This window comes from Trachurus japonicus, chromosome 4 (assembly GCF_045865225.1).
Source record: "Trachurus japonicus isolate A0001 chromosome 4, Traja_1.0".
In the NCBI taxonomy this organism is placed as follows: Eukaryota; Metazoa; Chordata; class Actinopteri; order Carangiformes; family Carangidae; genus Trachurus; species Trachurus japonicus.
In genome coordinates, this window is record NC_140910.1 from 36,077,806 (window position 1) to 36,104,073 (window position 26,268).

The 26,268-nt window shown below is 44.2% G+C and overlaps 1 protein-coding gene across 2 annotated transcripts in view; it reads right to left on the reverse strand.

Moving 5' to 3' along the window:
• Nucleotides 1-113: 113 nt before the first annotated feature.
• The window catches only part of nrd1b (nardilysin b (N-arginine dibasic convertase)), a 122,123-nt gene continuing 95,968 nt past the window's right edge, over nucleotides 114-26,268 (reverse strand). For both annotated transcript variants that reach the window (XM_085775268.1, XM_085775269.1), the window contains exons 17-31: nucleotides 24,055-24,178; nucleotides 22,843-22,929; nucleotides 22,631-22,750; nucleotides 19,220-19,271; nucleotides 18,156-18,306; nucleotides 9,511-9,638; nucleotides 9,010-9,172; nucleotides 8,826-8,857; nucleotides 5,782-5,923; nucleotides 5,618-5,665; nucleotides 4,636-4,688; nucleotides 4,308-4,391; nucleotides 4,008-4,215; nucleotides 2,630-2,719; nucleotides 114-1,916 (exon numbers count right to left, since the gene is read on the reverse strand). In XM_085775268.1, coding sequence (XP_085631394.1) covers nucleotides 1,695-1,916; nucleotides 2,630-2,719; nucleotides 4,008-4,215; nucleotides 4,308-4,391; nucleotides 4,636-4,688; nucleotides 5,618-5,665; nucleotides 5,782-5,923; nucleotides 8,826-8,857; nucleotides 9,010-9,172; nucleotides 9,511-9,638; nucleotides 18,156-18,306; nucleotides 19,220-19,271; nucleotides 22,631-22,750; nucleotides 22,843-22,929; nucleotides 24,055-24,178 — 1,704 coding nt within the window. In that variant the 3' untranslated portion in view covers nucleotides 114-1,694. The remainder of the gene's footprint in view (nucleotides 1,917-2,629; nucleotides 2,720-4,007; nucleotides 4,216-4,307; nucleotides 4,392-4,635; nucleotides 4,689-5,617; nucleotides 5,666-5,781; nucleotides 5,924-8,825; nucleotides 8,858-9,009; nucleotides 9,173-9,510; nucleotides 9,639-18,155; nucleotides 18,307-19,219; nucleotides 19,272-22,630; nucleotides 22,751-22,842; nucleotides 22,930-24,054; nucleotides 24,179-26,268) is intronic.

Below are 26,268 nucleotides of genomic sequence, written 5' to 3' on the forward strand. Positions count from 1 at the left end.
GCAGGTCTCATCCACCCAATAATTTCAGTTTCCTTGTTGAACTGATAGCTGTGGAGTAAAATATAAATGACCTGTAGAAACACGTCACAAACCCTTTTACATGTTTAATTTGTCATTTAAAGACAGAATAAACAAACACAACTCAAGTCTTTCCTGAACATTTCATTAAGTTTTTTTATTAGGTCTTTTAATCGGCATTGAGCTGCAAATGTAATTGATTAAAAATGTAAATAGTTTTGTTGGCGCTCCTGCAGAACATTCAGAGATAAAACATCACAGTCGTGTTTTTACTGGCCACTGCTGTTAAAGTCTATACACTGATTTCTTCATATACATCGTCCATTGGTACAAATATTACAGTGTGAACATGGAAATGTAAACTGACAGTGGATGAAAACACAGAGCTGCTGCTGCTGCTGCGTCGTCATGACAACACAGAGACGCTGCTGCTGCCGCGTCGACGTGACAACCACCGTGTCGACAGACTTTCACTTTAAACCAGAGCCCTGAGTCGTCGCGCTGCGTTCACTTCCCCTGGGACAAACAGAACAAACCAACACACAACGACCACACGGCTGCACAGTGAGGCTGCTGCTGCTTCAGTCTGGACCAAACTATTCATCCATTCATCATAAAACTATTCATCCATTCATCATATCTGAACTTAAAGCAGCAGTCAGGTGAATATTTGTGTTAATCTAAGTCTTAAATAGTTGTATCTTCCGACAGCAATCACTTCTATAGAGTGTTTGGTCTGAAACACGGGTCTGTCAGTCACTCTGCTCTGCTCTGAGCCCAGGAGAAAACTTTCCTTGTATCCTACAACCTTTATCCAATGAGGAGAGAGAACGGCATAAAGGGGCAGTCCTCTCTGTGTGTGAATGTGTTGCCGTAGGGACGAGGGCGGGGGCTGCTAACTCCATCTGCTGACAGGAAGTTAGACAGAACCACTGGATCGCTGGCTGAAGCTTTAATGATCAGTTTGTTTGTGTCATGTGAGCTTCGGTTTCACAACAGAGCAGCTGCGACTTCAAAATGAGAATAATAATATGAGGAAATGAGAATAATAATAACATCAACTTGACTAATAAGGACTTGATTCTAATTCAGGAAACATGTAACAGACGATCAGCAGCAACGGTCCAGCACCTGGACGAGTTCGAGTCCCGGTGAGACTCACTCAGTCTGGATGTTGATGTGAGAGCTTCTTCTCTTTAAAACTTCTTCTACTAAACACATTTAAACACATTTAAACACATTTAAACACATTTAAACACATTTACCACTTTGACTCTTTCCCTCATGTTTTAAAGCAAATCCAGTCTGAAAGTTGAAAATCTTGAATATTATTAATTAACTTCAGTCCAGAGATAAAGATATTGATCAGGTGATTGATCAGAAACATGTTTCCAGCGTGAAGGTTTTATCGCCAACGAGTCGTTTCATGAAACAAAACGTTTACGACAAGAACAACAACAACAACAACAGCCTCAGTGTGACATCACTCATCTAATATTTAAATTCGACCAGCGTCCCCCCTGATTGGTCTGAGCCGCCGTTGCCATGGTTTCTGACCAGGAAGTGAACGCAGCATTATTCCCGTCCTAACAGTGACCTCGTCGACCAAACAGTGCGATTAGTAATATGATGCTAGCCGTTGCCATGGTAACTTTATTATCTCTGGGGGGGGGGGCTTAGCTGAGGATCTTGTGGTACGGGTGGAGGGGGAGGGACGAGGTGAACGCTCTGATGTCGCTGATGAGCGCGGCGTCCTGTAGCCACGGCGACGAGGCCGACAGGAAGTTCAGCTCGCTGACCTCGCCGTAGGAGGAGGGGGCGGGGTTGTCGGGGCTGTCGGCACGGCAACCGGCGCTCTGGTCGGGGGGGTCGCCCTCCTCCACGCCGAAGCCCACCACCTGGACACAGACAGGAAACTGGTTTATAGTTAAAGGGACAGTGCAACATTTAGTCAAACTGGCCCATTGCCATAATCCCTATAGTCACATTCAACAACTCCACAACGCTCTGGTGGACAAGTTGTGAGCTGCACATTCACCACGCTATGAGATAATAACACAACGTTACCACACAGAGTTGTTTTAGAGGGAAATACAGAGACTGTTGATGAAAAACTGTCCCTGAAGGCAACGTGCATCAGAGGTTTTACATGAATTTCCCTCTAAAACAACTCTGTGTGGTAACGTTGTGTTATTATCTCATAGCGTGGTGAATGTGCAGCTCACAACTTGTCCACCAGAGCGTTGTGGAGTTGTTGGATTGTGTTTTTGATGAGTTTGATGAGGGAAACCAAGAAATCCCATAATGAGCCTCCGTAGCGTAGTTCTGAGCAGCTCACGGCTCTGCTCCGCCGTTCTAAAAACAGCTTGCACCGACAATTAAAGGTAACGAAACTACTGCTATGACTATAGGGATTATGACGATGGGCCAATCTGACAAAATGTTGAACTATCCCTTTAAAACATCGAACATTCATTGTTTTTATTAATTCATTGTTTATACAATTTTATTGTTGGGTATTTTAACCTTTTCTTGTGCTTCCCCTTTAAAGAGTTCAGTTGAACATGTTGAACTGTCCCTTTAACTATTGATTATTGATCGACAGACGTACGTGAACACTGAGCTTCCTGCTTCTGGCGTCTCGGTGCTGCAGGAACCAGGAGACCAGATCCTCCTGGGAGAAGAGCTTCAGAGCCTCGATCTAAAACAGACCAGAGGGGGTTCAGGACCAGAAACAGCATCTCCTGACAGAAAATGCGTGTGAATGCTGAAGCCATGCTAAATGCTAAATGCTAAATTAGCAGTAGAAATTGACAAGCAAACACAGGAATGTCATGTAACACAAACAGCGAAGGCAGGAATCGAACCCTGGTCCTCATGATTGGCAGCCCGGCAAACTAACCCCTCAACCACGGAGAAGATGAAACATGTCGAGTTTTATACGGTGATAAATCAAACACTGTCTGATGCAGCTGTAGTTTACACAGTTTAAACAAGAAGCAAGTTATCAGAAATCAACAGAGGAAGACTGAGGGAATGATTCACTAATAAAGTGGTTGGGGCTGGAATTGAACCTGCAACCTTCAGGTCTTCAGCCCAGTGATCTAACCACTTCACCATAGTTATATTCAATGAGAAACTGGTAAAATAAACCCCTGTATAAGAGGCTCACTGACTTCTGCTTAAAAAAGAAAGAAGGAAAGTGTAAATGAGTGACACCAAGTAAGTAGAGGACTATTCTGTGACATGTGACTATTTTGTGGTGAAATCAAACAAAGTATAATGCCAATTCCAGTGAATTACAAAGTTGAGCTCCTTCTACTCTGCTGTGAAAAAAATGTACTGTGGTGAATGGATTTGCATTTTTGACCAGATTGTTAGCCAGAAGACAGGTGTGGCTACAAACTGTGGCCAATCCTTGTGTGTAGAGTGTCATTTGTAGCTTTGGTGGCAGTTTCAGAAGAAAAGTTCCAGTTTGTCACTCCTGCACTCTGACGATGATGTCACCACTTTGACCAAACGCAATACACACTCATTGAAAAGTGTGAAATTTGTCAGAAATCCTCATGTGCTTTTAAAGGATTTATCTCAATAACGGTAGAAGATATGAAAAAGTTATTTACAAGGTGAATACATTAGAAGTTTGTCTACAGCTCAGAAGTGAATGAAGTCTGTAGGTGAAAGTATGTGGAAGCAAATGAGGTTCAAAGTAGGACCAATAGTTTCAGAGTTTGAAGACTGTTCCAATGTATTTCCTATGGGACAAAAAAAAAACAGAACTATTTGAATATTTAAAAAAGTATAAATAGTATGAAAAAGTTAAATAGTTCCGATGATGTCCAGAAAAAGCTGCATGTTTTGATATATTAATTGTTGAAGTAGCACAAAGTATGAAGGACTAGAAGCGGTCCAAAAAACGTCGTAAAGTAGTAAGAATGTTAAGTATAAAGAACATGGCTGCAGCCCCCTCACAGGGCCGGGACTCTCACCTCCTTGTGCAGCCGGTTGAAGACGTACTGCTGCGTGACGACCTCGAACCAGTGGCGGTCGACCTCCTCGCCCAGCTGAGCGTCTTCACACTCCTTCAGCTTGATGAGCGCCGTCACCTGCGTCCTGAAGCCGTCCTCGCTCAGCGCCGACAGACGCTCGCCGAAACTCACCAGGAACTCCTCGACCTTCGCCTCCACCAGCTCCGTGCTGCCGGGGGGGGGAAGAGGGGGGGGAGGAGGAAGATGATGATGAAGATGTTTTAACCCAAACCACAACAACAAACCGTGACCTCATCTGACCTGAACTTGGTGGCCTGTGTTTCCACGGTGACGGAGAAGCCCAGCACGCCGGACGTGTTCCTGCAGGTCGGGTACACCTGGTACCTGAGGGTTAATGTGACCAGAGAGGGGCTGTCACCGATCAATACTGATCAATACTGATCAATACCGATCAATAAGTCACCGATCAATACTGATCAATACTGATCAATACTGATCAATACTGATCAATACTGATCAATACTGATCAATACCGATCAATAAGTCACCGATCAATACTGATCAATACTGATCAATACTGATCAATACTGATCAATACCGATCAATAAGTCAGTGATCAATAACTCACCCCAGAGTCTCCTTGGTGCGGAGGAAGTCGAAGCACGGCTCCTCCATGTGCATCTGGAACAACATCAATGACTGGATCAATCATGGGACTCTGATCATATATGATCCATATATAACATAACATATATGATTAGATCAATATAACATATATGATCCATATATTACATAATATAACACATATATAACATATATGATCCATATGATCCAGTAGCAGGAGGCTGCATGTGCACATTTAAACATTCATCAATAAATAAATAAATAAATGTCTGTATTGTTCTGTGTTTGAGCTTCTTGTCCAACTCTCTGTTCACTTAAAGGGACATTGCAGAGTTTATCGGACTTAGAATAGTGTTTCCAGACTCATTGCGATGGTAGAGAAGGGTTAGGGTTAGTTAGTTAGTTAGTGAATAGGATGAACGGTGCAGCAGCTGCAGCCTGAGCCGGTCAGGGTTAGGGACTCGTTTATCAATGGGAAACGCTGGAAGTGTTTTTACCCCCCCCTCCCCGTCGGCAAACGAGTACTCGAGTAGTGACCCCAAGTATTGGGACAGTAAAATGTAAAATGTGCCGCTCGTTGCAGCTCTAATAAATACTGGAGCAGCTTTCACCCGGTGGGTGAGCTGAAGTTACGACACTTCAGACGACCAGATGGTGGAAGCTCTGAGCTGAAACTCCACAACGTTGCTTTAAATAAAACAATAAGTTCCTGTGTTTAAATATTATTTCTAGCTCACATGAACAACCAGCGATCTGCTGCAGTGTTGGACTGTTCATTAACCTGGTTCCATCTGCAGCTCAGTGACTCGATTCCAACTGTGTTGAGTCACAAGCTCTTTGCTTTATCATGTTGCAGAGAAACAACAGTAGAAGTGACACAGCAGATTATGATGAAGAAATGAAACGAGTGTGTGTTAATGAGTAGATCTAAGGGTTAGGGTTAAACCCAGACCATAATGAGTCGATGTGAAGACATGAAGACTCACCACCATCAGCTCCATCAGGGCGTGTTCCCTCAGGTTCTTCAGCCCCGACTGGAAGAGATAACAACAACAACAACAACAACAACAAGAAGAAGACTTAGAGGAGGAAGAAGAGGAACAGGACTGTCGGTGGACTGGAGTTAATAAAGTTTGTTGAGTTGAAGTACCTGGAAGTAGACGGTGACCTCAGAGTTGGCGTCTCCCTTGTTGAGGGATTTGACCTTACAGAGGTGGTTGTTGTTGCTAGGCAACTCCACCACGCGGAACAGCACGGGGACCTCTGCAGTCAGCGGCCGGAACTGCAGCTTCCTGCAGCACACACGGGGTTAACCACATCACTAAAGCAGCAGCACACACGGGGTTAATCACATCACTGCTGCAGCAGCACACAAGGGGTTAATCACATCACTGCTGCAGCACACACGGGGTTAACCACATCACTAAAGCAGCAGCACACACGGGGTTAACCACATCACTGCTGCAGCACACACGGGGTTAACCACATCACTGCTGCAGCACACACGGGGTTAACCACATCCGTCTGTGTAATACTACTAGACATGTGATACTACTACAGGTTTTAGGGGTGGGCATTGCCAAGGACCTCAGGATACGATACGCATCACGATACGATACGCATCACGATACGATACGCATCACGATACGATACGCATCACGATACGATACGATATTGCGATATCCAAATTTTGCGATATATTGCGATATTCTAGGATATTCTACATAGTTCAGTGAAAAATGTAAAAGGCATTTTGCATCTTAAAATCCCAGTTGTATGTGTACATCAGATGATAGTGATAATTTATGGGACAAACTGAGTCAAAACAATGTAATTCTAATTCTCCATGCCATTTTATACAAGTGCAAGTTACAACAACATATTAGCATGAACAACACTGTCTGAGGCAGCAGCACAGTGACACCTGACGGACTGGATTTACGTCTGAAACATGATTTATTATTTGAAAAAAAAAAATTTTTGAAAAAAATTGAGAAAAAAAAATCTATATTTAAATATTGAATATCGATATCGTATCGCGATATAAAGTATCGCGATATATTGCCATATCGATATTTTTGCCCACCCCTAGTAGGTTTACTCAGTATTTACTATCCACCTTTTTCCCAACCTCATCTATGGTCAAACCCAGAAGCCAGTTTTGCCGGTTTGGTGGAATTGTCCGTTTCCGTTTCCATGGTTTTCAGTCGTTGTCATAGTTACGGTAAACGCATGGATCTATTATGTCTGTGTGATATCCACTGTTAAAAGCTGCTGTGATGATCCAGATGCCTTTTACACATTTACATTGAAAATAATAAAAAAAAGAAATCCATGCATTTACCGCGACTACCGAAACCATGGAAACATAAACATACAATTCCACCGGAAGAGCAAAACCAGCAAAACAGGCTACGTTGTTGACGTTCAGAAAAAGGTGGATAGGTTTACTCAGAATACACACTGGAAATACCCAGTACTACGAAACTATCTAACTAAAGTAAATGTCAGCGGTTCTCAGAGTGGGGGGGTTGACACGGTTCAAGGGTCCACTACTTTTTATTCACATTTTACCACTTTTTACTAGAATTCTTGAGTCATTTTATCAGTTTCTTCTCAATTTTTCTGTTCTACTTTTTACTATTTTTTAAAGGAAATTTTTACCCCTTTTGTATTATTGTTTGCCCCCCTTTTTTGAGAAATTTTACCACTTTTTCTAGAATTCTTGAATAATTTGACCAGTTTCTTCTACTTATTTTAAATTATAATTTTACTTTTTTTGTTGAAATTTTACCACTTATCCTAGAATTTCTTTGAGAAATTTTACCAGTTTCTTCTAAATTTTTTTTTTTTTTTAGAAATTTTACCACTTTTTCTGAGAAATTTTACCAGATTTAAAAAAAAAAAAAAAAACACTTTTTTTCTAAATTTTTTAAAAACTTTTTTGTTTTGTTTTTTGTGAGAATTTTTACCACTTTTTTCGAGAGGGACCCGTGTGCAGGGACCAGGGCGCCGCCATTAGCCCAGCTGATCCATACCGGAAGTCACGACCGGAAGTTGCTCTTCTTTGTGTATATTATTTCTATGTTATTCTAAGAACCCCCCCTCTCTCTCTGGCCTGTCCAGCCTCTACCTGCTCTTTTTACTAAACTTAAAGCAGAAGTAAGTGGTCCGGTGGTTTTGGCTAATGCTGCGTTCCAGGCAGGCTTTTGAAACCGTAAATTACAGCTTCAAGTCACAACTTACGACTTTGTAGCGTTCCAGGCAACCCACTCGTGTTTCTCCGACCTGTTTTACCTGTGAAAGTCACTATAACGGCCACTCGTAACTTCTGACCCGTGAACTCGTACCAGATCGAACTGGTACCACTTCACAGGTCGGAAAAACACGAGTTACGAGTTGCCTTGAACGCACCATAACAGTCCTCGTCCATACGTCACCACATTCAGGCGCATCCCTTGGCTGCACACACAGAGAGGACTGCCCCTTTATGCCGTTCTCTCTCCTCATTGGATAAAGGTTGTAGGATACAAGGAAAGTTTTCTCCTGGGCTCAGAGCAGAGCAGAGTGACTGACAGACCCGTGTTTCAGACCAAACACTCTATAGAAGTGATTGCTGTCGGAAGATACAACTATTTAAGACTTAGATTAACACAAATATATCACTTATACTTCTGCTTTAACCAACTCCTTTCTTCATTGCCTAACCCTAACCAAAGCACCCACCAACCACATTTCATTTATTTTTTCTCTCCCTCTCTCCTGGTCTGCTGTCAGCAGGAGCGGCGCTAGTCGTTAGCTGTTAGCCGTTCGGCGCTAGCCGTTAGCCGTTCGGCGCTAGCTGTTAGCCGTTAGCAGCGTTTTTTAAATAACTCAATAACTTAATAAACGATCCATGCAAAAAAATATTTTATAGCTCATTCATGTTGTAACTAAGATATCCGCTGGAAAACAATATTTTATTATGGACCATTGAGTTACTGAGTTGTTTTTTTTATCTACATAGAAATGATAGACATGAAGAAGAGCAACTTCCGGTCGTGACTTCCGGTCTGGATCTGGGCTAATGGCGGCGCCCGTCTCCCTGCATACGGGTACTCTTGCTTTTTTCTAGAAATGTTTCAACTTTTTTTGAGAAATTGTACCATTTTTTCCCCAGAAATTTCTCTATAATCTTTCAAAAATGATACTCACTGGGTGAAGTAGTGCAGGAACTCCTTGGACTCCTGTTGAGAAACGACGACATGAGTCAGTGTGTTTCTTGTGTGTGTGTGTGTGTGTGTGTTAGTGTGTGTGTGTGTGTTAGTGTGTGTGTTAGTGTGTGTTAGTGTGTGTTAGTGTGTTAGTGTGTGTGTGTGTGTCTGTGTGTGTATCTCACCGTGCTAGTGTAGTTGCCCTGCACCAGTCCTTCTACATAGAGTTCATTCTTCAGCTCAGAGGCGAAGGCCGTCAGCTGCTCGACACTCAGTCCCGTCGTCACTGCTCGGTACTTCTGGATCACCGACCAGCGGCTCCGCTCCAAGATCTGCAGACGCACGTCTCTGCAGACAGAGAAGACTGGTTCAGACCGGTTCAGACCGGTTCATTACACTGGACCGGTTCAGACCGGTTCAGACCGGTTCAGACCGGTTCATTACACTGGACCGGTTCAGACCGGTTCAGACCGGTTCAGACCGGTTCTTTACGACACCACGTTCCTCTGGTGGGAGAGTTTCTAGAAACTGAACTGTAGAAACTCTCCATGCAGACGAAGCAGCTCAGAGCTCTGGATACTAAGGCTGGGTTTAGGTGTGTGTGTGTGTGTGTGTGTCTGTGTGTGTGTGTGTGTGTGTGTGTGTGTGTGTGTGTGTGTGTGTGTGTGTGTGTGTGTGTGACCTACTTGCCCAGCCGCTCCGGCTTGATGAGGATGTTGAAGTAAGTTTTCTTCAGCTGCTCCGAGAACATGGAGAAGACGTCCGGGTCGGCGCTGAAGTCGGCCAGATGATCCACGATCAGCTTCAACAGCAGCTGAGATAGAGGCAGAGTGGACCGTTAGAGACCAACTGATCCTAGATCAGCTTCAACAGCAGCTGAGATAGAGGCAGAGTGGACCGTTAGAGACCAACTGATCCTAGATCAGCTTCAACAGCAGCTGAGATAGAGGCAGAGTGGACCGTTAGAGACCAACTGATCCTAGATCAGCTTCAACAGCAGCTGAGATAGAGGCAGAGTGGACCGTTAGAGACCAACTGATCCTAGATCAGCTTCAACAGCAGCCGAGATAGAGGCAGAGTGGACCGTTAGAGACCAACTGATCCTAGATCAGCTTCAACAGCAGCCGAGATAGAGGCAGAGTGGACCGTTAGAGACCAACTGATCCTAGATCAGCTTCAACAGCAGCCGAGATAGAGGCAGAGTGGACCGTTAGAGACCAACTGATCCTAGATCAGCTTCAACAGCAGCTGAGATAGAGGCAGAGTGGACCGTTAGAGACCAACTGATCCTAGATCAGCTTCAACAGCAGCTGAGATAGAGGCAGAGTGGACCGTTAGAGACCAACTGATCCTAGATCAGCTTCAACAGCAGCTGAGATAGAGGCAGAGTGGACCGTTAGAGACCAACTGATCCTAGATCAGCTTCAACAGCAGCTGAGATAGAGGCAGAGTGGACCGTTAGAGACCAACTGATCCTAGATCAGCTTCAACAGCAGCTGAGATAGAGGCAGAGTGGACCGTTAGAGACCAACTGATTCTAGATCAGCTTCAACAGCAGCTGAGATAGAGGCAGAGTGGACCGTTAGAGACCAACTGATCCTAGATCAGCTTCAACAGCAGCTGAGATAGAGGCAGAGTGGACCGTTAGAGACCAACTGATCCTAGATCAGCTTCAACAGCAGCTGAGATAGAGGCAGAGTGGACCGTTAGAGACCAACTGATCCTAGATCAGCTTCAACAGCAGCTGAGATAGAGGCAGAGTGGACCGTTAGAGACCAACTGATCCTAGATCAGCTTCAACAGCAGCTGAGATAGAGGCAGAGTGGACCGTTAGAGACCAACTGATCCTAGATCAGCTTCAACAGCAGCCGAGATAGAGGCAGAGTGGACCGTTAGAGACCAACTGATCCTAGATCAGCTTCAACAGCAGCCGAGATAGAGGCAGAGTGGACCGTTAGAGACAAACTGATCCTAGATCAGCTTCAACAGCAGCTGAGATAGAGGCAGAGTGGACCGTTAGAGACCAACTGATCCTAGATCAGCTTCAACAGCAGCTGAGATAGAGGCAGAGTGGACCGTTAGAGACCAACTGATCCTAGATCAGCTTCAACAGCAGCTGAGATAGAGGCAGAGTGGACCGTTAGAGACCAACTGATCCACGATCAGCTTCAACAGCAGCTGAGATAGAGGCAGAGTGGACCGTTAGAGACCAACTGATCCTAGATCAGCTTCAACAGCAGCTGAGATAGAGGCAGAGTGGACCGTTAGAGACCAACTGATCCTAGATCAGCTTCAACAGCAGCTGAGATAGAGGCAGAGTGGACCGCTAGAGACCAACTGATCCTAGATCAGCTTCAACAGCAGCTGAGATAGAGGCAGAGTGGACCGTTAGAGACCAACTGATCCTAGATCAGCTTCAACAGCAGCTGAGATAGAGGCAGAGTGGACCGTTAGAGACCAACTGATCCTAGATCAGCTTCAACAGCAGCTGAGATAGAGGCAGAGTGGACCGTTAGAGACCAACTGATCCACGATCAGCTTCAACAGCAGCTGAGATAGAGGCAGAGTGGACCGTTAGAGACCAACTGATCCTAGATCAGCTTCAACAGCAGCTGAGATAGAGGCAGAGTGGACCGTTAGAGACCAACTGATCCTAGATCAGCTTCAACAGCAGCTGAGATAGAGGCAGAGTGGACCGCTAGAGACCAACTGATCCTAGATCAGCTTCAACAGCAGCTGAGATAGAGGCAGAGCGGACCGTTAGAGACCAACTGATCCTAGATCAGCTTCAACAGCAGCTGAGATAGAGGCAGAGTGGACCGTTAGAGACCAACTGATCCTAGATCAGCTTCAACAGCAGCTGAGATAGAGGCAGAGTGGACCGTTAGAGACCAACTGATCCTAGATCAGCTTCAACAGCAGCTGAGATAGAGGCAGAGTGGACCGTTAGAGACCAACTGATCCACGATCAGCTTCAACAGCAGCTGAGATAGAGGCAGAGTGGACCGTTAGAGACCAACTGATCCTAGATCAGCTTCAACAGCAGCTGAGATAGAGGCAGAGTGGACCGTTAGAGACCAACTGATCCTAGATCAGCTTCAACAGCAGCTGAGATAGAGGCAGAGTGGACCGTTAGAGACCAACTGATCCTAGATCAGCTTCAACAGCAGCTGAGATAGAGGCAGAGTGGACCGTTAGAGACCAACTGATCCTAGATCAGCTTCAACAGCAGCCGAGATAGAGGCAGAGTGGACCGTTAGAGACCAACTGATCCTAGATCAGCTTCAACAGCAGCCGAGATAGAGGCAGAGTGGACCGTTAGAGACCAACTGATCCTAGATCAGCTTCAACAGCAGCCGAGATAGAGGCAGAGTGGACCGTTAGAGACCAACTGATCCTAGATCAGCTTCAACAGCAGCTGAGATAGAGGCAGAGTGGACCGTTAGAGACCAACTGATCCTAGATCAGCTTCAACAGCAGCTGAGATAGAGGCAGAGTGGACCGTTAGAGACCAACTGATCCTAGATCAGCTTCAACAGCAGCCGAGATAGAGGCAGAGTGGACCGTTAGAGACCAACTGATCCTAGATCAGCTTCAACAGCAGCCGAGATAGAGGCAGAGTGGACCGTTAGAGACCAACTGATCCTAGATCAGCTTCAACAGCAGCTGAGATAGAGGCAGAGTGGACCGTTAGAGACCAACTGATCCTAGATCAGCTTCAACAGCAGCTGAGATAGAGGCAGAGTGGACCGTTAGAGACCAACTGATCCTAGATCAGCTTCAACAGCAGCTGAGATAGAGGCAGAGTGGACCGTTAGAGACCAACTGATCCTAGATCAGCTTCAACAGCAGCTGAGATAGAGGCAGAGTGGACCGTTAGAGACCAACTGATCCTAGATCAGCTTCAACAGCAGCTGAGATAGAGGCAGAGTGGACCGTTAGAGACCAACTGATCCACGATCAGCTTCAACAGCAGCTGAGATAGAGGCAGAGTGGACCGTTAGAGACCAACTGATCCTAGATCAGCTTCAACAGCAGCCGAGATAGAGGCAGAGTGGACCGTTAGAGACCAACTGATCCTAGATCAGCTTCAACAGCAGCTGAGATAGAGGCAGAGTGGACCGTTAGAGACCAACTGATCCTAGATCAGCTTCAACAGCAGCTGAGATAGAGGTAGAGTGGACCGTTAGAGACCAACTGATCCTAGATCAGCTTCAACAGCAGCTGAGATAGAGGCAGAGTGGACCGTTAGAGACCAACTGATCCTAGATCAGCTTCAACAGCAGCTGAGATAGAGGCAGAGTGGACCGTTAGAGACCAACTGATCCTAGATCAGCTTCAACAGCAGCTGAGATAGAGGCAGAGTGGACCGTTAGAGACCAACTGATCCTAGATCAGCTTCAACAGCAGCTGAGATAGAGGCAGAGTGGACCGTTAGAGACCAACTGATCCTAGATCAGCTTCAACAGCAGCTGAGATAGAGGCAGAGAAACCGCTCTGTGTTATCTGCATGACCGTTGCTAAGTAAAACGGGCCGTTGCTAGGGACGCCGCTCTGATCAGCGGAGCAGGGCAGAAGAACTATCCAGGATTTTTACCCTGTGTTTCATTTTTACCAGCTTCAGACTAATTGTGATGTTAGAAAAATGACTTGTAGCTGGTTAGAGGGAGAGTGGAGGCTCTCTGCCTCCCTCACCGCTGCTGGAATCAAACCTGCGATCAGAGCGGACAGAGCGGACGGGCCAGCGCAGTGTCACAGCTGTGACCAGCACAAGACAGTGCTGCAATGGAATCAGGACAGTGTAGAGACTCAGGTTGCTTTTCCAGCACAGATTGGAGCATTTTTCATAACCAGGAGCTTGATGAGGCTACTGTAACTAGAACTACATCAGATTCTGTGTCGACGACGTGGTCCCGAAAAAGGAGGTGGTTCATTTTCCTAATAACAAACCACACATTACCAAGGAGGTAAAAGCCTGCATCAATAAAAAGAAGTGGGCTCTGAAAAACAAGGACCGCGCCGGGGCAGCTGAAGCACAAAAAGAAATCAACATGATGCTGAGGAGCACCAGAGAAAAACATAGAGTTTCAGCTCTATGGATAATAAAACACTGTGGGACTCCATGAAAAGGATAACGAACATGAATTCAAGCAACAAGAAGCTAGTCACCTTGAATGATTTTAATAGAGCCAATGAGCTTAATGACTTTTTTTTAAGATTCAATGAACAAAACAACTCTCCCTTGATGGTTCTTGACTCTCTGGGTGATTCTGTTGGTTGTGTGAAAATTGACCCCCAACAGGTTCAGTCAAGCTTTAGGAAGCTGGGCAACAAGAAAGCTATGGGCCCAGATGGCTTGTCTTCCTATTTGCTGAAACACTGCTCAGAGGAACTGACTGATGCTTGGTGTCCCATTTTCCAGCAGTCCCTCGAGAGTCACATTGTTCCAGCATTGTGGAAAAAATCAACAATCATTCCAATACCTAAAGTTTCACGTCCTATCGATAACAAGGACTTTAGACCTGTCACTTTAACTTGTGTAGTTATGAAATGTTTCGAGAGGGTGATAGTAAATATGATTAAACCTGTTATCTCTCCTTGATCCCCTACAGTACGCGTATAGGGAGGGTCGCAGTACTGAGGACGCAGTAGTCAGCGTATCCCACCTGGTGTGCAAGCACTTGGAAGATCCAAAGGCTTACGCTAGGATCTTTAGTTCTGCCTTTGATACAGTGCGCCCTCATCTGCTAGTCCAGAAGCTCATTGAGATGAAAATAAACCCCTCTATTATTAAATGGTTCTACTCACTCTTGACGAATAGAACACAACAAGTAAACGTCAATGGCACACTTTCAGATGTTAGACACTGCAGTACGGGGGTACCTCAGGGTGCAGTGAGTTCTCCCCTTTTATTCACATTGTACACAAATGAATGCAGAAGCAGTCAGTCCAATAACCTTGTCATAAAATGTTCTGATGACACAATTATTTTGAGCCTGTTGAGGGTTGGTGACTGCCCCTCTGTCTGTCACAAGGAGATTGACCTCTTCCAGGCCTGGTGTGATAGACATCATCTCATCTTAAATACTACAAAAACTAAAGAGATGATTTTTGACCCGAGGGGAGTGAGGGCTCATGCCCCGGTGGTCATTGGTGACTGTGTTATAGAGAAGGTTGAATCCTACAAGTATCTAGGAATCCATATGGATAATTTGTTGAAATGGAATGTTCATGTTGATGCTTTGTGTGTAAAACTATCCCAACGACTGCATTTTCTCAGAAGACTGAGACTGTACGGAGTCAGTACAGTGATCATGATTTCATTTTATAATGCTGTACTGGGCAGCCTAATTAGCTATGGGATGGCTGCGTGGTTTGGACCCCTGACAGTCCAGTCCAAATCTAAACTAGAAAAGCTGATAAAGACAGCGATGAAGGTGATGGGCAAGGATAGTTACCCGCCCTTACATTCCATATTTGAAAAAACAGTAGTCAACCAGGCCCAAAGGATTTTGAAAGATCCATCTCAGATCCTCTATCTGGATTATGAAATGCTACCTTCAGGGCGACGCTATAGAGCGAGCAGTTATAGAACTAATCGCTATAAACATTCATTCCTGCCTTCATCTATTGCTCTGCTCAACAAATCTGCTAAACACTAGCAGTCACCTAGCCTGGCTCTCGTCAGACCCTTGTAGTTCCACAAAGCTCCACCAGAGGCGCTACGCTCAGCTTCACACAAGGGTCTGGACTCGAGGCCAATGCAAACTTCTTCCCCGGAGCAAAAAATAATGAACCAATCAGGATCGCCGGACGGGACTTTCTGAGGTGTGACGTAGCGCTGAAGCGACTGTTTGAGTCAAACAACAATGGCGACTCGCAGTGAGTGGCTGAAGTAGCACGTCAACAAGATAACGGACAAGTGGTTTATCCAATCACATACAAGATTTTTTTACAAGGCCCCGCCTTCTGAAATGAATCGCCTATGGAGCAGTCCCAGACCCTTGTGCGGAGCTCAGCGTAGCTACAAGGGTCTGACGAGAGCCAGGCTAGCAGTCACCTGAGGTTCAGGTGTTCCTTCTAATTTTTTTTTTTTTTTGGTCATTATTGTGTACTGTAAATGATGTTAAGGGTGTTGCTGTATTATATCCCTCATTTTAATTGTTATATAAATCTCTTTTTTTTTTTTAATAGATATATACACTAATCCTTCGGCACCATTAAATTGATGCTGATGGTGGAGTCCACACATACAAAGGTGCAATTTAGACCCAGAGACTGTGGCAACACTGAGAGGCAAGATGCAATAGGCTATAGGAGAAAGTGCAATAATTATTTTTTTACTATAATTATTAATTACTTGTGTTAACCAGGAACTTGGTCGTACTGTCTGTAAGTGATCTCTGTTGGTTGTGTGTGTGAGTATGTGATATGATGTATGGTTTTATAATCTGTTTGCAGGATGTACAGCATTGATTGTCCATGACAATTTTCCCTCCGGGGACATTAAAGTTTATTTTGATTGATTTGATTGATTTGAACACGCTGCCGTCAACAGAGTCACCATGGCAACACGCTGCCGTCACAGTGGGTCCCCACGAGTTTATTAAATAGTCCGCTCAGCCGCTTATGTGAAAGACGACGTATGATTTTAACGGTAAAAACAACATTAAATGATAAGTAATTGATTTAATGTGTATTTATCTGGTAAGTAACCATGGTAACAGCGGGATGACGCCCTACCAGGTGTCTGATTATCAGAGATTAATGGACTTCACGGAAGCAACCGGTTCACGCCTCCACGTCGTCCATTAATCTCTGATAATCAGACACCTCGTCGGGCATTATCCCTTACGTGTATTATGGTCTGTATTGTATAGTGTAGTGTATTATGGTCTGTAGTGTATAGTGTAGTGTATTATGGTCTGTATTGTATAGTGTAGTGTATTATGGTCTGTATTGACTCACCACCAGCTTGTGGTTGAAGCCCTTCAGCCTGATCACCAGCCCGTGCTCTCCAGCCACCAGCTTGTACCAGTATAGTGTATAGTGTAGTGTATTATGGTCTGTAGTGTATAGTGTAGTGTATTATGGTCTGTATTGTATAGTGTAGTGTATTATGGTCTGTATTGTATAGTGTAGTGCAGGGGTGCTCACACTTTTTCAGCCTGAGAGCTACTTTTAAAGTGACCAAGTCAAAATGATCTACCAATTATTGGTCGGACTATGCGGCGTGGGGGGGGTGGGGGTGATGGCGGCAGCTGCATTCACCGTGGCCCCTGTCTGTATGTGAACCTGTGTCTGTCTATGTGCCGGCAGAGATCAGAGATGGTGTTTTTTTAATAATCATGCTAGCGTTTCACCATCTCTCATCTGTCAGCCTCTCAACCTGCCGCCTCTCTCGCGTGCGGGCGCACCGCACGTAAACACACGTGAGGAGAAAAAAACTTTTTTTTTTTTCTGTTAGTGGGAAACACTGATCAAGCTGTGCGTACGCACAACTCTCCGCAATATTCCATTGATAAATCACACCGGACCCAAGAATGGTGCGGACATGAACACACCTCATACTCCGCCCCCAGAACGCCTCAGCACAGCCATATATGGTCAGCACGTGCATATTAAGTAGCCATGTGCTCTGTGGAGGCAACAAAGTAACAACAAAGACAACGGCGGAGAGCTGATTCACCCAGAATGATGCTTCGGCGGACCTGCCCTCGCTTTTGAGGTCGGTTCTTTTACAGTCTGTGGGTCGGTTGTGAGAAAAATGCTGCTGTCCAGACAACTGTGTTTTTAATTTTATTTATTTATTTATTTTTTTGTTCTTCATCACGCGATCGACCCAAATGTCTTCGCGATCGACGTAATGAGCACCCCTGGTGTAGTGTATTATGGTCTGTAGTGTAGTGTATTATGGTCTGTATTGTAGTGTATTATGGTCTGTATTGTAGTGTATAGTCTTACCTGCAGCTTGTGGTTGAAGCCCTTCAGCCTGACCACCAGCCCGTGCTCTCCAGCCACCAGCTTGTACCAGTATAGTGTATAGTGTAGTGTATTATGGTCTGTATTATGGTCTGTATTGTGTATTGTAGTGTATTATGGTCTGTATTATGGTCTGTATTGTGTATTGTAGTGTATTATGGTCTGTATTATGGTCTGTATTGTATAGTATTATGGTCTGTATTACCTGCAGCTTGTGGTTGAAGCCCTTCAGCCTGATCACCAGCCCGTGCTCTCCAGCCACCAGCTTGTACCAGTATAGTGTAGTGTATTATGGTCTGTATTGTAGTGTATTATGGTCTGTATTGTATAGTATTATGGTCTGTATTACCTGTAGCTTGTGGTTGAAGCCCTTCAGCCTGATCACCAGCCCGTGCTCTCCAGCCACCAGCTTGTACTCCAGCTGAGCCACGTCGGCCTCGTAGGCCGGTTCAGCCAGGTTGTGAGCCAGGATGTTGACAAACAGGTCCAACAGCACCAGACTGGAACAACATAAACACAACAGAACCAAGCTGATCAATAACAACCAGAGATATTGATCTGTGATCAGCTGATCAATAACAACCAGACTGATCAGCTGATCAATAAGAGGCCAGGATGTTGACAAACAGGTCCAACAGCACCAGACTAGAACAACACAACAGAACCAAGCTGATCAATAACAACCAGAGATATTGATCTGTGATCAGCTGATCAATAACAACCAGACTGATCAGCTGATCAATAAGAGGCCAGGATGTTGACAAACAGGTCCAACAGCACCAGACTAGAACAACACAACAGAACCAAGCTGATCAATAACAACCAGAGATATTGATCTGTGATCAGCTGATCAATAACAACAGAGATATTGATCTATGATCAGCTGATCAATAACAACCAGACTGGGGAGGAACAGAGATATTGATCTGTGATCAGCTGATCAATAACAACCAGACTGGGGAGGAACAGAGATATTGATCTGTGATCAGCTGATCAATAACAACCAGACTGATCAGCTGATCAATAAGAGGCCAGGATGTTGACAAACAGGTCCAGCAGCACCAGACTAGAACAACATAAACACAACAGAACCAAGCTGATCAATAACAACCAGACTGGGGAGGAACAGAGATATTGATCTGTGATCAGCTGATCAATAACAACAGAGGTATTGATCTGTGATCAGCTGATCAATAACAACCAGACTGAGGAACGACAGTCAGCTCTGGTATTGATCTAAGTGATCAGCTGTTGAGTCCATGTACAGAACATTAATTAATTACCTACTGTGGTAAAACATCAGTTATTAAAACACTAAAGAAACATCAGGATGTGATGTTCTTTCTGCTTGTTTTTATTATTGATCAGTTTAATTGATAATGAAGTGTTTAATCGCAGCGGCGTCTAACTTACTTCTCTGGGCTCTTCTGGATCACCGGAGAGATCAGGTTGAAACGGATATAAGCTGAAACACAAACACACCAACACACGACAAGTTAGACTCACATTCAGCAAATTATTCAGTGTTTATGATCAAAATCAGTGTTTTATCATCTTTAATATCAGAATCCATGATAATTAGACTTAATTAATGAGTCAATCCATGATAATTAGACTTAATTAATGAGTCAATCCATGATAATTAGACTTAATTAATGAGTCAATCCATGATAATTAGACTTAATTAATGAGTCAATCGATGATAATTAGACATAATTAATGAGTCAATCGATGATAATTAGACATAATTAATGAGTCAATCGATGATAATTAGACATAATTAATGAGTCAATCGATGATAATTAGACATAATTAATGAGACGGTCGATGATAATTAGACTTAATTAATGAGTCAATCGATGATAATTAGACATAATTAATGAGTCAATCGATGATAATTAGACTTAATTAATGAGTCAATCGATGATAATTAGACATAATTAATGAGTCAATCGATGATAATTAGACATAATTAATGAGTCAATCGATGATAATTAGACATAATTAATGAGTCAATCGATGATAATTAGACATAATTAATGAGTCGATCGATGATAATTAGACATAATTAATGAGTCGATCGATGATAATTAGACTTAATTAATGAGTCAATCGATGATAATTAGACTTAATTAATGAGTCAATCGATGATAATTAGACATAATTAATGAGTCAATCGATGATAATTAGACATAATTAATGAGTCGATCGATGATAATTAGACATAATTAATGAGTCGATCGATGATAATTAGACTTAATTAATGAGTCAATCGATGATAATTAGACATAATTAATGAGTCAATCGATGATAATTAGACATAATTAATGAGTCAATCGATGATAATTAGACATAATTAATGAGTCGATCGATGATAATTAGACATAATTAATGAGTCACCGGCTGTAATGAGTTGTTTGTCCACCAGGTGGAGCCGTTTCCACTGGTTTTGTTTCTTTGTTGTGATTTTATCTTTTTAACATCTATTTAACTTGAAGAGTGAATGTTACAGAAACGGACCAATCAGAGAGCAGCAGCAGCCAAACGGACCAATCAGAGAGCAGCAGCCAAACGGACCAATCAGAGAGCAGCAGCAGCCAAACGGACCAATCAGAGAGCAGCAGCCTCAACGGACCAATCAGAGAGCAGCAGCAGCCAAACGGACCAATCAGAGAGCAGCAGCCAAACGGACCAATCAGAGAGCAGCCAAACGGACCAATCAGAGAGCAGCAGCAGCCAAACGGACCAATCAGAGAGCAGCAGCCAAACGGACCAATCAGAGAGCAGCCAAACGGACCAATCAGAGAGCAGCAGCCTCAACGGACCAATCAGAGAGCAGCCAAACGGACCAATCAGAGAGCAGCAGCCTCAACGGACCAATCAGAGAGCAGCCGCCTCAACGGACCAATCAGAGAGCAGCAGCAGCCAAACGGACCAATCAGAGAGCAGCAGCAGCCAAACGGACCAATCAGAGAGCCAATCAGAGAGCAGCAGCCTCAACGGACCAATCAGAGAGCAGCCAAACGGACCAATCAGAGAGCAGCCAAACGGACCAATCAGAGAGCAGCAGCCTCAACGGACCAATCAGAGAGCAGCAGCCAAACGGACCAATCAGAGAGCAGCCAAACGGACCAATCAGAGAGCAGCAGCCTCAACGGACCAATCAGAGAGCAGCCAAACGGACCAATCAGAGAGCAGCCAAACGGACCAATCAGAGAGCAGCAGCCAAACGGACCAATCAGAGAGCAGCAGCCAAACGGACCAATCAGAGAGCAGCCAAACGGACCAATCAGAGAGCAGCCAAACGGACCAATCAGAGAGCAGCCAAACGGACCAATCAGAGAGCAGCCAAACGGACCAATCAGAGAGCAGCAGCCAAACGGACCAATCAGAGAGCAGCAGCAGCCAAACGGACCAATCAGAGAGCAGCAGCCAAACGGACCAATCAGAGAGCAGCAGCCAAACGGACCAATCAGAGAGCAGCCAAACGGACCAATCAGAGAGCAGCAGCCAAACGGACCAATCAGAGAGCAGCCAAACGGACCAATCAGAGAGCAGCCAAACGGACCAATCAGAGAGCAGCCAAACGGACCAATCAGAGAGCAGCAGCAGCCAAACGGACCAATCAGAGAGCAGCAGCCAAACGGACCAATCAGAGAGCAGCCAAACGGACCAATCAGAGAGCAGCAGCCTCAACGGACCAATCAGAGAGCAGCCGCCTCAACGGACCAATCAGAGAGCAGCAGCAGCCAAACGGACCAATCAGAGAGCAGCAGCAGCCAAACGGACCAATCAGAGAGCCAATCAGAGAGCAGCAGCCTCAACGGACCAATCAGAGAGCAGCCAAACGGACCAATCAGAGAGCAGCCAAACGGACCAATCAGAGAGCAGCAGCCTCAACGGACCAATCAGAGAGCAGCAGCCAAACGGACCAATCAGAGAGCAGCCAAACGGACCAATCAGAGAGCAGCAGCCTCAACGGACCAATCAGAGAGCAGCCAAACGGACCAATCAGAGAGCAGCAGCCTCAACGGACCAATCAGAGAGCAGCCAAACGGACCAATCAGAGAGCAGCCAAACGGACCAATCAGAGAGCAGCAGCCAAACGGACCAATCAGAGAGCAGCAGCCAAACGGACCAATCAGAGAGCAGCCAAACGGACCAATCAGAGAGCAGCCAAACGGACCAATCAGAGAGCAGCCAAACGGACCAATCAGAGAGCAGCAGCCAAACGGACCAATCAGAGAGCAGCAGCAGCCAAACGGACCAATCAGAGAGCAGCAGCCAAACGGACCAATCAGAGAGCAGCCAAACGGACCAATCAGAGAGCAGCAGCAGCCAAACGGACCAATCAGAGAGCAGCAGCCAAACGGACCAATCAGAGAGCAGCAGCAGCCAAACGGACCAATCAGAGAGCAGCCAAACGGACCAATCAGAGAGCAGCCAAACGGACCAATCAGAGAGCAGCCAAACGGACCAATCAGAGGACCAATCAGAGAGCAGCAGCCAAACGGACCAATCAGAGAGCAGCAGCAGCCAAACGGACCAATCAGAGAGCAGCAGCCAAACGGACCAATCAGAGAGCAGCAGCAGCCAAACGGACCAATCAGAGAGCAGCAGCCAAACGGACCAATCAGAGAGCAGCAGCAGCCAAACGGACCAATCAGAGAGCAGCCAAACGGACCAATCAGAGAGCAGCCAAACGGACCAATCAGAGAGCAGCCAAACGGACCAATCAGAGAGCAGCCAAACGGACCAATCAGAGAGCAGCCAAACGGACCAATCAGAGAGCAGCCAAACGGACCAATCAGAGAGCAGCCTGACCTTTAGGGATCTTGAACTTGTTGTCCTTCTTGTACCACAGGCAGCCGCGCTCCGTGTTGACGACGCGGACGGGGAACTCCGTGTCGGGGCAGTCCGAGCTCTTCAGGGTGAAGTCCGTCGCTACGGCAACAACAGAAACCAGACGTGACCGGGTGATTAAACAGCTGGCGTCGTCATGGCGACGATGACATCACAGATGAAGCGTCACTGACCGATGAACTGGTTCTCAGCCGGAAGGTGGAGCTCCGGGTGCAGCGGGAAGTCTGTTGCCCAGCGACCAGCCCACTCCTCTGGGATGTCTGACACACACACACACAGAGACACACACACACACACACACACACACACACACACACACACACACCCCGAGACACACACACACACACACACACACACACACACACACACACACACACACACACCAGGGTTTATACAGGAATCTTGAAGTTAATTTTAAAACCTTCTCAATATTTTTCAACACCTCACCACCACTTCAAGCTGTAACATTCACATCAGTGACACTTTAACTGAACAGTTTTAGTTTGTGATAAAGACTCTAGACCACTATGATACAACAGATCAAAATAGGCTGGATAAGAAATAAAAGGCAAAGTTTATAAAAAACAAAACAAAAAAACATTGCTCAACTCTCAAAAAACAAAACCAACAATCTTCTTTTCTTTTTCATGAACCGGTTCATCTTTGTTTTTTAATAAAATGATTAAATTCACACACTTTCACGATGTTTTTTAAACTCTTGGACAGCTAATTCAGAAAAAAATACCTTCAATATTTAAGACTTTATAAAGTCATGAAAAGACTTTTTAATACTTTTTAAAGTAACATTGCAGAGTTTTTCGGCCTTAAAATAATGTTTCCAGACTCATTGCAATGGTAGAGAAATGGTTAATAGGATGACCGGTGCTGCCACCGCAGCCTGAGCCGGGTCTCGTCGGCTGAAACTGCACTATGGAACTCCCCCCTCCTCCCCCCTCCCCTCTGCGTCGAGAGAGACGTGGTGGGTAAAAGCGAAACTACGGTTCCCCTCCGGTCGTCGTTGCCGCTCCCCCCCACCCCACACACCCCCTCCCCCGACCACCCGCCACACAGTCTCCTTGCAAACATGTGGAAATACTGTCTTTATTAAAGGGAATAAACGCTGGATGCGCTGGCTGATAAGTTTCGTTTTCGTTTTTCCCCCCAGACGATAGCGCTTCTCACCCAGATGGTGGAAGCACTGAGCTGAAACTCTGCAGTGTTGCTTTAAGGGTCTTAATTTTCCCTAAATTGATTTATCACCTTTTAATACTTTTCAAGACCCCGCGGATACGCTGACACACACACCAGTCAGCTGTGTTCAGGTACAGGTGTGTGTGTGTGTGTGTGTGTGTGTGTGTGTGTGTGTGTGTGTGTGTGTGTGTTACCCTCCACGCTGTAGCTGGTACCGAACCATTTCTCCCTGAGTGAACATCGACCTTCGTTCTCTGGAGACAGAAGCAGCAGATTCACTCTGTCTGGAGTCAGCAGCTGCAGCGCTGCAGCGATCACCTATAGATGTATACATTAACACTGATCACCTATAGATATATACATTAACACTGATCACCTATAGATGTATACATTAACACTGTTAGACTGACTCTATATCACCTATAGATATATACATTAACCCTGTTAGACTGACTCTATATCACCTATAGATATATACATTAACCCTGTTAGACTGACTCTATATCACCTATAGATATATACATTAACACTGTTAGACTGACTCTATATCACCTATAGATATATACATTAACACTGATCACCTATAGATATATACATTAACACTGATCACCTATAGATATATACATTAACACTGATCACCTATAGATATATACATTAACACTGATCACCTATAGATATATACATTAACACTGATCACCTATAGATATATACATTAACACTGTTAGACTGACTCTATATCACCTATAGATATATACATTAACCCTGTTAGACTGACTCTATATCACCTATAGATATATACATTAACCCTGTTAGACTGACTCTATATCACCTATAGATATATACATTAACCCTGTTAGACTGACTCTATATCACCTATAGATATATATATTAACCCTGTTAGACTGACTCTATATCACCTATAGATATATACATTAACCCTGTTAGACTGACTCTATATCACCTATAGATGTATACATTAACACCCATCACCTATAGATATATACATTAACACCCATCACCTATAGATATATACATTAACACCCATCACCTATAGATATATACATTAACACCCATCACCTATAGATGTATACATTAACACTGATCACCTATAGATATATACATTAACACCCATCACCTATAGATGTATACATTAACACCCATCACCTATAGATGTATACATTAACACTGTTAGACTGCAGCGATCACCTATAGATGTATACATTAACACCCATCACCTATAGATATATACATTAACACCCATCACCTATAGATGTATACATTAACACCCATCACCTATAGATGTATACATTAACACTGTTAGACTGCAGCGATCACCTATAGATGTATACATTAACACCCATCACCTATAGATATATACATTAACCCTGTTAGACTGCACCGATCACCTATAGATATATACATTAACACTGATCACCTATAGATGTATACATTAACACCCATCACCTATAGATATGTACATTAACACTGATCACCTATAGATATATACATTAACACCGATCACCTATAGATGTATACATTAACACCCATCACCTATAGATATATACATTAACCCTGTTAGACTGCACCGATCACCTATAGATATATACATTAACACTGATCACCTATAGATGTATACATTAACACCCATCACCTATAGATATATACATTAACACCCATCACCTATAGATATATACATTAACACCCATCACCTATAGATATATACATTAACACCCATCACCTATAGATATATACATTAACACCCATCACCTATAGATATATACATTAACACCCATCACCTATAGATGTATACATTAACACCCATCACCTATAGATGTATACATTAACACTGTTAGACTGCAGCGATCACCTATAGATGTATACATTAACACCCATCACCTATAGATATATACATTAACACCCATCACCTATAGATGTATACATTAACACCCATCACCTATAGATGTATACATTAACACTGTTAGACTGCAGCGATCACCTATAGATGTATACATTAACACCCATCACCTATAGATATATACATTAACCCTGTTAGACTGCACCGATCACCTATAGATATATACATTAACACTGATCACCTATAGATGTATACATTAACACCCATCACCTATAGATATGTACATTAACACTGATCACCTATAGATATATACATTAACACCGATCACCTATAGATGTATACATTAACACCCATCACCTATAGATATATACATTAACCCTGTTAGACTGCACCGATCACCTATAGATATATACATTAACACCGATCACCTATAGATGTATACATTAACACCCATCACCTATAGATATATACATTAACCCTGTTAGACTGCACCGATCACCTATAGATATATACATTAACACCGATCACCTATAGATGTATACATTAACACTGA